At 37.4% G+C, this 12,750-nt stretch overlaps 1 protein-coding gene across 2 annotated transcripts; it reads right to left on the bottom strand.

Annotated features, from left to right (window-relative positions):
* Positions 1–554: 554 nt before the first annotated feature.
* Positions 555–12,285, bottom strand: LOC131431086 (cardioactive peptide). Of its 2 annotated transcripts, XM_058596572.1 has the most exons (4): positions 12,243–12,281; positions 12,099–12,181; positions 1,303–1,420; positions 555–1,243 (listed from the first exon to the last, which is right to left on the bottom strand). In XM_058596572.1, the coding sequence occupies exons 3-4, from the start codon at positions 1,393–1,395 to the stop codon at positions 875–877; spliced, it is 462 nt and encodes a 153-aa protein (XP_058452555.1). In that variant the 5' UTR covers positions 1,396–1,420; positions 12,099–12,181; positions 12,243–12,281; the 3' UTR covers positions 555–874. The 2 variants fall into 2 exon arrangements, with proteins under 2 accessions (XP_058452555.1, XP_058452554.1); XM_058596571.1 differs by having other exon boundaries at positions 12,099–12,285.
* Positions 12,286–12,750: the final 465 nt, after the last annotated feature.

Raw genomic sequence — 12,750 nt, forward strand, 5'->3', positions numbered from 1 at the left:
TCAGTGGACGTCGAATAACGGGAAGCATAGAAGAGGACATCAACGGAAAGGAGAACATCACACCCATTTAATTGTTTCCTTATCGCCATTAATTAGTTCCCTGAATACTAAAATTAAAAGTTTTCACGGATGTTAATACTTCCGCACAAATAAAATGACAAAATTTTTAGATTAACATGATTTTTCAACACCCTTTATGACCCCAAAAGATACAGAATTAAAGTTTTCACTGATTTCAATGGTCTCATTGACACGCGGTATCATTAAAAACTAATTTCCAGTAGGATTAATGTTTTCACAAACGTTTTAAAAACAATATTAACGGTTTTCATAGCTGATCGTAACGATTAATAGATGCGATCCAGTGATCATATTTATTGAGAAAAATCACGGGCGGTTGTCTTCGGTAGTGATTGCGATTTGATGATTTTTTGATTATGGTTTTTCCAGTCCTGTTCACAATCGTTTCTCTATCCGTTAAAATCGAAGTTGACAACCTCAAAGCTAAAAATCTGATCTGATTTCCATTAGAATGCATATTAGTAAAAGATGTGTTGATTTGTAAAATTTTGATTTATTGCAACAATCCCATTGATTAAAAGTCAAAAACACAGCTGCTTTGTTTTCGCATATTAACAAGGCAGTACTTAGTCTAATGTTTGTAATAATCTTACTCGTCGGAGAATAATGTTGACTAGCTTAAGTTTGACTCGATTGGAGGAATTCGTTGGAGCAAGAGTGAGTGTAGACAGCAATCGTTTCCCTTTGATAATGTCAAAAAAAAACATTATTCGCTCTGTTGAAGCTTCATCACTTGAAAACTTATTCTTGGAAAAAAGCTTTAACTAGAAACATTCATGTAAACTTTCATGTATTACTGCGTACTGAACGACAGTGGGTACGAATTTCCTTCCGAGTTCTGGCCCTGCTTTTGTAGAAGAATTTCCCGGTTGGCTTCCTGAATAGCTTCCCAAAGTTTGGCCTCGGACATAATTTGTCTCATCAGATCCTCCACCGCCGGTTCCGTGTTCAGATCGATCAGATTGGCCAGTGAGTCCTCGTTCGGGTCGAATCCTTCCGTAACTTTGGCTCGATTTTGTTCCGACGTGGTTTGATGTCGATGCATCAGTGCCATCGGTGTAACGGCCACGACCGAACGTTTCTTTCCACATCCGGTGAATGCATTGCAGAAGGGTCGCTTCGCAGGCTGCTCGTTGCTGTACTGCTTGTAGGCGCGCGGTTCCTACTCGAGAAGAGAAAAATCATCAGTTACTAAAATAGCACTACACTAAATGTTCATACCCTATCCACGACACCGCCATCTATGACATGGACCAAACATAGCATTGTGACCACTAGAATCAAAAGGGTTGCGGTGGTGGCAGGACTCATCATTGGCAACGCAGAAGTAAACGTTAGTCTGCAATCAAAAACAGAAAGACATTGTTAGATGCGGGATGCGAGATTTCGATAAACATGCGATGATAGCAATCAATCAAGTGCACGCTTGCCGCCAAGAGTATTTTAATCCTTGACCTCCCGCAAGGCTTCCGGTTCGATGGCGAAGAAAAAAAACCAAAACGATAAAACGTGTCGTTTCCAGCTTTGTTTCACGTGCCGGTCACATGCAAAACAGAAGCGGAAAAATGTGTGTTTATGCGTGGATGATGACGCGGGTTTTCAATGGACGATGACGGTGCCAAACATTTGAAAACTTATCGGCCGTCATTCATTGAATTTTACATTTGCAGTTAGAATAGTTTGAAATGGTAGAAGAATAAGTCATTCGTTTTACGGTAAAAGAGACTAACTGCAAATGACAGTTTCTTTTACCTTCGCCAACTACCAGATTTCGGATAAAATATAATTCTTGTATGTCAAGCTGATTTCATATCGATATCGAGGGTTTCAAAGCAAAGGTAAGCAAAAGTTTGGTAAACTCCCCAGTTATGGCCAGTATGAAACATCAATCCTAGTTGAAGAAATAATTTTAACAACGTTTTAAGTTCTGTATATACACGTACCTCGATTCATGTTACTTGATTATAAAAACAATATATTCAAATAATTTTGATCTTCAATCAACAAAATCGGTTCTTCAACATTTCGTTAATTAAATTCCTTGGCCAATTTTTTTTAGCTTTGATAGCAATACTACTCTTGAATTTTTCAATAACGAACGATGTTCTGCTACATTAAAAAAAAAACACAATAAACAAGTTGTGATAAAATCGGATACAATGTCTTTGCTTCGGCTCCAAGAAGCAATACTGCAGAAAAAATATTTCGAAAATTATTCAATACTTCAGTTAACAGTTCGGCTGAAAAGTTCGTATCGTTTACTAGAAACACACATTTTTTGCCAAAATTCGTTTTTATTATTCAACATAATTGCCATCAGAGGCGATACAGCGATTATAGCGATCTTCCAACTTTTCGATACCATTTTTGTAGTACGATTTGTCCTTTGCCTCAAAATAGGCCTCAGTTTCAGCGATTTCCTCTTCATTGCTTCTAAATTTTCAACCAGCGAGCATTCTCTTGAGGTCTGAGAACAGGAAAAAGTCACTGGGGGCCAAATCTGGAGAATACGGTGGATGAGGGAGCAATTCGAAGCCCAATTCGTTCAATTTCAGCATGGTTTTCATCGACTTGTGACACGGTGCATTGTCTTGATGAAACAAAACTTTTTTCTTCTTCAAATGAGACCGTTTTTTTTAAATTTCGTCCTTCAAACGCTCTAATAACGCTATATAATAGTCACTGTTGATGGTTTTTCCCTTTTCAAGGTAGTCGAAGAAAATTATACCATGCGAATCCCAAAATACAGACGCCATAACCTTACCGACCGATTGTTGAGTCTTTCCACGCTTTGGGTTCGGTTCATCGCGTGCAGTCCACTCAGTTGACTGTCGATTGGACTCCGGAGTGAAGTGATGGAGCCATGTTTCGTCCATTGTTATATATCGACGAAAAAATCGGTTTTATTTCGATATAACAGCTCCAAACACTGCTCAGAATCATCAATTCGTTGTTGTTTTTGATCGATTGTGAGCTCACGCGGCCCCCCTTTTGCACAAAGCTTTCTCATATCCAAATATTCGTGAATAATATGTCCAACACGTTCCTTTGATATCTTTAGGGTGTCAGCTATCTCGATCAACTTCACTTTACGGTCATTGAAAATCATTTTGTGGATTTTTTTCACGTTTTCATCGGTAACAGCCTCTTTTGGACGTCCACTGCGTTCATCGGCGGCACTTTTTTTCATCAAAAAGTAGTGTTTCATCAACACACGAAATTCCTTTTTTTCCATTTTTTCACAATAACAAAAGTAGCTTCACTCAAAATGCAATATCTCACAAACTAATAATCAGCCAGCTGTCAAATTTATACACGTATCTTTTGAAGGTTGGTACTAACTGAAAATGGTATGGATTTAATTCTAGTGGCGCCCTCTCATAGAAACGATACGAACTTTCCAGCCGATCTGTTATAAGGACCCGAAAATTCGAAGCGAATGCATCTATTTTCATCCCCCTTTAAGGTCAATCTATCGAAGATACATTCTGAAATCCAAGATAGCGACTTCCGGTTTGTTGATATTCCTTAAAACCCCTTACAAAATGGGTACTTCCGGAAAGAGATTGAAAAGTAGACGTCGGAAAATGATATTTGAGGTGGTTTTGAAATGCAAAACAGTGACTTCCAGTTTATTAGTATTTTTTTAAAGTTTTTGCCATTTTCCTTGAACTTGGTATTCTTTTAAAACACTATACCGGAAGTATCCAATATGTTTCGGAAATTTCTTTGTTTTAAGGGTTTAAAAGGCATATCGATAAACCGGAGGATGTTATATTGGAATTCGAGACGACACCAAACATAGTTTTGCGGCATCGGTTTATTCAATACTTTCCAAAAATACCCATAATGTTAAGGTTTTCAAAGAATATCGATAAACCGGAAGTCACCATTTTGTATTTTGGAACCAGCTCAAACATCGTTTTTCGACATCTGCTCATCAATTCCGTTCCGCAAATACCCATATTGCAAGGGTTTCCAAAAAATATCAATCAACCGGAAGTCGCCATCTTGGATTTCAGAACCACCTCAAACATCATTTTCCGGAATCTACTCTTTAAACCCGTTCCAAAAATACCCATATTGTAGTAATTTCAATGGAGTCGGAAACCGCTTTCGATGTATGCCAAAACGAAGTAGGTTCGTAAAAACAGTTTACGTTATTTGGGATTTGGTTCGTAAAAAGAGTTACGTAAAAAGAGGTAACGTATAAAAAGTGTTCGTAAACGGAGGTTTGGGTGTAACTAATTTCAATCTAACTATCGATTTTCTTATATGCGATGACAACTGGAGCCGTTACCCAACACTATGTTTGAATAATCGTTAAAAATCTATAAAAATTATTTTTTGAGTCGAGAAAAAAGTAATTTGTTCGTAGAAATATTCAGATTCGGAAAAAATTTTACAAAAACCTAAGTAAATACGAAATTTGCTTTTCATTGAAAATAAGGAACTTACTACTGCCACTGTTCGTCGAGTGCTTTCAAAACGTTCTTCTTCATTCCGGAACGATAACGAAGTTCTCTTGCCAAATACGGAAATTTTCACAACTACAATAGTTGGAGTTCGTTTCATATGACGAAACAAGTGTGAAATGCGCGACATCGTTAAAATCACATATGAACTCAATCGGAATTAAACATAAATAAATTTGTGATTTCAACCTACAGCAAAACAAAAAATTAGTGTGGCGTGAACGCAGCATCCAAACTAGTGTCGATCGCAGTGACATCTGCAAGAGTTCGTCAATTTGACGGCAAATTTGACACCCAGTTCATATGCGAATATATATCTGTTATTTGTAATATGGTTTTGTTTCATGCATGGGAACAAAACCTTGGCACTGATAAAAAAATACAACATAGCAACCGACTATTCACTAATCCTCAAACTCTCCCCCCCCCCCTCTCTGCACAAGAGCCTGTAAAAAATCAACTAATAGTATTGTCACCAACGGATTTTATTGGGGCGCGTTCACGAACAATTTTAGGTGAATTCTGATTTGAATTCAAATTAAACTAAATCTAACATATTCTTTATCGACATTCATTAGTTTCCTGAATGATAAAATTGATAATTTTCATGGATTTTAACACTCCCACACACAGAAAGATAGTTTCACTGATACTACTTTTGTTCAGAAAATTTCTGAATTTTTGAAATAGGGAGTGGGGCGTTCTACTCATATGGGACGCTTTATACTACTTTACCCTAATCATACGCCATAACCTGTCTACATAAAAATATTAGCGGTAGACGTAAAGCCTCAATGTTTTTTGAAACAAAATCAAAATTTCTGATAGGCAGTATTTCTATCCGTATAGGAACATTTTTAACAGTTAGTATGATATGCACGACAGAAACTTTTAATTTTCGAACTAGAGATTTCAGATTTCGTATTAAAAATCTGTATTATAATGGTTTTTTTATGTTGAATATACTTAAGATCCTAGACGATCATAAAACGATCATAAAAAATAAAAACAAAATCTCTAACAGCGTGATTTTTTCAGCTCTGGAAGCGGAAACGATTCAAGAAGTTCTTCGCTTATCGTTTTAACACATTTTACCATAACGGACTCTAGCCGAGATTAAGCTAGAATCGCCTGGAGGGGATGGGGGACTGACACTGTTGGCAATGAACTCCCGTTGCGAGGATATGAGTGAAATAATATGTTTTGAAAGTGATTTGATTCTTGGTAAATGGAACAACACAAACAGTAGCACTTTAAGACAGTTTGCTGTAGTAGGCTGTGGAGGGTGGTTTGATGCTGGAAACACTGTGTGGTATTCGAATGTAGTTGAAATCAAAAGGCTAGAGTCACTTCCGGTGAAACTCTCAACGGGTGAGCACGTTGCATCGTGTTAGTCCGGGGAAAATTCGAGTATTTCGCAAGAAAGAAAGGATTTTCAGCCGTACTTTGACGATTCGACGCAGCCACACAGCGAGATTTTCGCTTGTAGTCAAGTGAAAAGAAAGTCCACTGGACTATAAACGAAAATTAACTGGCAATATAGCCTTAGTTGCTGTGCCATCAATTCGGCGTCATCTCAAGTGAGGTGACGCCAACCAGAAAGGAAGAAGAAGAAGAAGAAAAGGCTAGAGTATAGCAAAAATCAAGTAAATCTAGATTTGCCCACTGTACGGAGACACTGACAGCACTTCTGGTGAAAAACGGGTGTACTTTTCTCCATTAGCTAGTGTAGTTGTGTGAAATGTGCACCCAACTTTATACATTCATTTTAGGAGCATTTACGCGCCCATTTTTCACCAGACAGCGTTGTTTGTGTCACGGGTTGCTCAATTATCAGGTGTACAACTTTGCTTCCGCCATTTTCCGATAGGTGACTGTACCGGCTGAGGTTGGTCAAAACACATAGATGATAATGCCTTTAAAGTGAGTGTGTACACTGCCCATATTTGCATATCAGTCCCATATAGAAAATCGGCATGTCGAGAAAAAGACGATCAAAATTTTATATCCGAATTTTTTGATTTATTGTTGCTAAATCATGGTATTATTACATGAAATATCGGTAATACACCTTTGCTATTCCAATATTGCAACAAATGAAATTATTGAAATTTGCACTGAAAGGGACTGATATGCGGGTAATTTGCAAATAGGACAGACATGAATTGATATTTTTTTCACATTTTATTTAACAAACTCAACCCTCAAACCCTCAACTTTTTTTGCAATTTCTGAGAGTATATTGAGGATAGATTCCTTAAACTAACTCAAAATAGGCGAAAACCGATATGGGACAGATATGCGAGTATGAGCAGTACAGTGCATAACGAATTGTCATCGCCGTTTCAGTGACAGTTGTTCTTGTTTTCGTATTATTCACGCTCGAAAATGTCTGTTTATGTGCCCAATTTTCGCCATTTGCGGGAAGTTTTACTTTTTTGTTACAATTCGAAAAAAAATGCAGCTGACGCGCATCGAATGCTCTCAGAAACTTACGGTGATGCTGTTCTGAGTAAAAGAACGTTTTAAAAGTGGTGATTTCGATGTCGAAGACAAACATGGTGGTGGAAAAGAAAAAAACCTTCAAAGATGAACAACTAGAAGCATTGCTTGATGAAGATTCGTGCCAAACCCAAGAAGAGCTTGTCGAATCGTTGGGAGTGAGTCAGCAAGTCATTTCAAAACGTCTCAAGGCCCTGGGCATGATTCAGAAAGAATGAAACTGGGTGCCGTACGAATTGAAACCGAGGGACATCGAGTGCCGTCTATTTGTATGTGAGCAACTGCTTCAAAGACAAAATCGTAAGGGGTTTCTACATCGAATCGTAACCGGTGATGAAAGGTGGGTTCGATACGATAATCCTAAAAGCAGAAAATCATGGGGAAAGCCCGAGCATGCTACTTCGTCGAAGGCAAAACTGAAACGCCAAGGTTATGATTTGTATTTGGTGGGATCAGCTCGGTGTGATTTATTACGAGCTCTTAAAACCGGATGAAACCATCACAGGAGATCGCTACCGAACGCAACTGATGCGCCTTAGTCGCGCGCTAAAAGAAAAGCGGCCATAATATCAAGAGCGACATGACAAAGTCATTCTCCAACACGACAATGCTCGGTCTCACGTCGCAAAAGTGATCAAAAAGTACCTGGGAAATGGAAAGTCTTGCCCCGCCCGCCGTATTCCCCAGATGTCGCCCCTTCTGACTTCCAACTATTCCGTTCGATGGCACACGGCCTGGCAGATCAACATTTTCAATCCTTCGAAGAGTTGGAAAAATGGATTGCTTCATGGATAGCGTCAAAAGAGGACTCCTTTTTTTACGAGCCGGGATCCGAAAATTGCCGGAAAGATGGGAGAAAGTTGTCGCTAGCGACGGACAATACTTTGAATGATACATCTGTAAGCACTAAAGCTTATAATTTTGGAAAAAAACAGCGGAAGCAAAGTTGTACACCTGATACATTCCTATTACAGTGAGGAATCGGAATGTATTTATAAGCAGTGTAAGATTTATTATTTTACAATACTTTATTTTTCGGAAATTGGTGTTTGAATTCTGGTTTTGATAGAACAATTATTGCTAGAAAGCTAAAGGTATATACATCTACAATATCATTTTTTGATTAAATGCATTCAGAGTTTTAATATGGGAAAGCTTATTTGGAATAATTTTTCCTGCAATTTTACTCTCACAAGCCCAAAAATCAGTTTTAATCCAGTTAGTGGTATAATAATCTTTCTCAAATCATTCACCCTGTGAGTTTACATCTTATTAGATGCACATAAATGGAGCGTCGCAGCTCACGCAAATTTACGTGGAAGAACATTTAATATGTCTAAAACTCCATACATGAAATTCATTGAAATAAAAAAAAAGAATACTGAGAGCAACTGTCGCGACTTGAACCGAAAATCATTGGATCGTTAGTACGTCTGTTAATCGACCGAGCCACAGAAACATACATCTGCTGGGCTGGTAAAAGGTGCATTTAAATTCATACAGTCGCACCTGCTAGTAGAACGCAAGTTACAGTCGAAACCAGTAAAATTCAAGCTCATCTAACATTAAGTCATTACAAATGAGATTTTCCGTCATTTGACAAATTAGGTCTTTATAAATTACATCGTATGAGGGATTAAGTCACCTGTAAAATTCAATTTTTTTTGTGTGTATCTAATCCCTCATACGATGCATTTCATAAAGACCTAGGATATTTTCGCATTGTAAAATCCTAGTCTGGTTTGCACACTAAATTTCTTTGTTCGGTTTAACTAAACTGCATTTATCAAATTTCCTTCATTCAACCGTTTAAATGTTCAGACATTAGTGCAAATGCACTTCACCGTAAAAACTATGCAAGAAATTAAATTTTTTTAAGCGGTTAACTCAGTACTCGTATCACATTGGCAATGAACTTGCGAAGCAAATCAAAAGACTACCGTCAGAGACATTGGTCGGCACTCAATTTATTCGTAAGCTTCAGAAGGAATCTTCGTTACTGAGTTTCCCGTAAATCTTACGCATATCTCTGAGCAGGTGAATTAAACTTCTGTGCTCTTATGATTTGAAACCAAATCGTTAAAATCAAAACGATGGCTGAAAAATGTCAGAGACGTAACCTGATTGACGCAAGTGAGAAAACCAACACGCTCGTTCTCTTACTTTGGATTTGTTTAATTCAATGGGAGAAATATTAAACATTTCTATCTGTCGGTCCTCGAAAGAACCAAATTGCTAGATTTAAGTACTTTTTCTTCGACTTCAAAACTTCTGTTTGTCAAAGTAAATGCGATCAGTCTGTCTGCACTCTTATGTCGATTTCGCTTGATCCTAACAGTTTCCAAAGTGCTGCCAAATCGTTTGTTTCAAGCCAATTTTGAATCTTGTTTCAACGCAGTTGAACTGAAATTCGAGTCAGTTTTAAACCAGGTCTATTTGGTTTCGCTTATGTGGTTTCTAGTGCTGAGTATAAATTTATGAAATCCATTTCCCGCTATTTTTCGCGAAGTAACAAATTTTGTGATAAGTATTCTCTCACAAAAAAATTATTAATTTTACAGGTGACGTAATTCTGCAAACGATTCAATTCATAGTTACTTAACTTGTCATATGACACAATATTCCATTCGTACTCAATTGTACAAGCTCCAAGTGTAATTTTCGCTTGGCTACCAAGTGCCGCTGTATGGGTTTATATGTATCAATTATTCATTAACAAGATATGTGCTTCTGTGGTTCAGTCGATTGAATGGCGTGCTTTGTTATCTAATATTTTTCGGTTCAAGTCACGTTTTTTTGCTATCATTGTTTTTGTTTTTTATTTCATTCGATTTCGAACCATGTAATTTTCAAATTATACATTTTTACATGGTTTTGAATATAAACTTGGAATGCTCCATTTAGGTGGATCTTATGAGATGTAAAATTACTAGATTTTTTAACTGCACCTTTTTATTTAAATTCATTCTGAAATTTAAGGTATTTTTGAGAACTACACGAAACACCAACAGTTTTTTTTTAATTTTTTTTTAAACAAGTTTAATTTTACAAAACTTTTAATCATTATTTTCCAAATAAACTTTATTTAGTGAGTTTTCTCCACGTGATTTTTGTTTCATTCAACTGGTAAAGTTTTGAAAATATTTTAGCAGTCTCAGAGAAAACCGATTTTTTAATCAAAGCTCGAAGGGCGTTCGCATTCAAATCTCACATCACAAAATGTTAGTGTATGTGCGTATGTATGTAACATTATTGTGAACTCATTTTTCTCAGAAATAGATGAACTAATTTTCATAAGCTTGGGGTCATATTAAAGGTTTTATGATCCTTTAGAAAATTCCTGAATAATATTCGGATACGACGTTCGGTTTCGGGATTATCCGGGCTGGCGGTCCAATGCTTAGGGTGCTGGTGTTTTCAAGTCAGAAGCGTCGGAAGAATATTAGTACTAGCCATCCGATGATTCTATTCACCAGGAATCGGATGCGAGGTCTGTTTAATCGTAATGGTCAAATTCCACAAAAGGAATACAATACAAATACGTTGGTTTCACTCGCGGTTTCGGGACAATGGGGTGATTGGGTGATGTCCAAACGAATTGGATTTTACTGAACCGGTTTCTGTTTCCGGAAGTACCGACAAAAGTGACCAACAACTCTACAACGGAAATCACTCTGACTTCACTGATACAGCTTCTGCGTTAGTAGCGGAATGAGAGGATGCGAATTGGTTTGTATGTAATAACTCATACGATATGCGAAAATTATTGAATAAGTAAAGTATTTCGGTTTGACGTCCTATTGCAAATGTTTTAATGTGGTTTTGAATTCACGTTAATTTATTTAGTCTTTTTGTCAACTTGTTTTCATTAAAACCGTTTGTAACAGTCCTTGCAATATTCATAGATCAGCATTTTTATCTCATAGATCATCTGTTTGGACGTAAATAATCTGTTTGTTCTTATTATACGAGTTTTATGTAAGAGCGCCTATAGTAAAAATATTCAAATGTGTGCAATATCATGCTATGTTCCAAGAATGTAATTGGACCGTTCTGAGAACTGAAGATTTGTATACGATTGGTGAGAAATAGGACATAGGATGCAAACTGAAGTATTGGTAAGATCGGAAAATGTTGAAATTCATAACGTCGATTCCCAAGGTATTGAAAGTCTTTCTGTAACGTTTGAATCCATTTGATGCAAACATTTCATTGAGACGGGGCTGATAGATGAAACCCAGTAAAACACACACAGCAACAAAACACAGTTAGACAGGTTAATAAACCAATCCAACCACCCACCCACCCATTCACACACACACACACACACACACACACACACACACACACACACACACACACGACAACACACACAGATTCTAGTTTTGGATTCAGAGAGTACCTTCAAAACGGAACTTACTTCGATTCAACAGAGATGGTGAATCCAATATTCATAAACTTAGATTCAATTCTGTGACTTCCGGTTACGATATCATTGGGTGATTTGTGTTATAAATGCCTTCATTTCAAATGACAAGGCAAAAAACAATTTCATACCCACACATCCACCAATTTATATTACGCAAATTCACATCAGACACAATTACTAAGAACGTAAAATCTCTAAACGTTTTCAAATAATGATCTAAATATGTATCAAACATAGCCTGTCTTCTATGCAGAATTGTAAACTAAAATGTTTCAACTCTTGAAAAATGTCAGAATTCATGGAAAAATGTGTTAGATTTATTGGAAAACAGTCACTTTTCACGCTCGACTATGTCGATTTTAGAAGGAGTAAATAAACACATTTTTTTCTAAGTGAGTGGGTTTTGAAAACTGGTGACCAACAAGCAACTCATTTCGGCTCTATCTGTTTCGGGTTCTAGTTTCGAAAACACCGAACGGCGGATTGACACAGGTTTCTTTTTCTACACTCTTGCTTTCAATCGAATTTCTTGCAACATCCCAGTCTCTCACTTAATCTAGCATTATTCGAATGTGGACGAAACTCTGCCACTTTGCTGTGTACCAACTTACCTTATGTGATCTCCTAAAACACTGCACTCATCTGATAAATCCTTTTCCTGAGAATCGTTGCTACACAATCACGAAGCAACAGTCTATCAAAAAGATACTATTCTTAACAAGTAAGTCTAGCTAGTAAATTTTAAACCCAGCTACCGGAAACACTCCTGCAGCAGTCTGTGTGTTTATGCTTGAACTAATAAACTAAACTGGAATTCTTTTCTCCGAAGCCAGAGCTTTTATATCGAATCATATACGCGACAGAGGACCTCCCGAGGCGCGCTTTTCTCGTAAATAATAATCGGTTCGGCTGTCAGTGTATTGGCTTTACATAATTGCACATGATTTTTGCATAAAATTTCCACAGCGGAGCTTTCAGCTTTCGATTTTATATAACTGAAGTGTACTGCAGTTATCGGGGTTTTAAATCGAATCCGTTGGATTGCGGCGTATGATTTGATCGGGACGGCTAAACATGGAGCACGCCGGAAGCCACGAGAATGTTCCACCATCCGCACGCAACAGCACATGGATGCGCGCGGGTGAATCAGCATGTGATCAGCTGACGAACGCATCGGATGTGATCTGCGAAGGCCAAAATATTTCGGGTTATATATAATTTCATGTTTTTTTAAGGTCACCGAAGCTCGTTAATTTTTTGTTT

This window comes from Malaya genurostris, chromosome 2, assembly GCF_030247185.1.
Source record: "Malaya genurostris strain Urasoe2022 chromosome 2, Malgen_1.1, whole genome shotgun sequence".
Classification (NCBI taxonomy): Eukaryota; Metazoa; Arthropoda; class Insecta; order Diptera; family Culicidae; genus Malaya; species Malaya genurostris.

What these genes read in the sequence shown, in the direction of transcription:
- LOC131431086 (XM_058596571.1), bottom strand. Translation starts at nt 1,395, where the DNA reads ATGATGAGTCCTGCCACCACCGCAACCCTTTTGATTCTAGTGGTCACA. An exon ending in ATGGCGGTGTCGTGGATAGG is followed by an intron (nt 1,244 to 1,302) that starts GTATGAACATTT and finishes CTTCTCGAGTAG; the next exon opens with GAACCGCGCGCCTACAAGCA.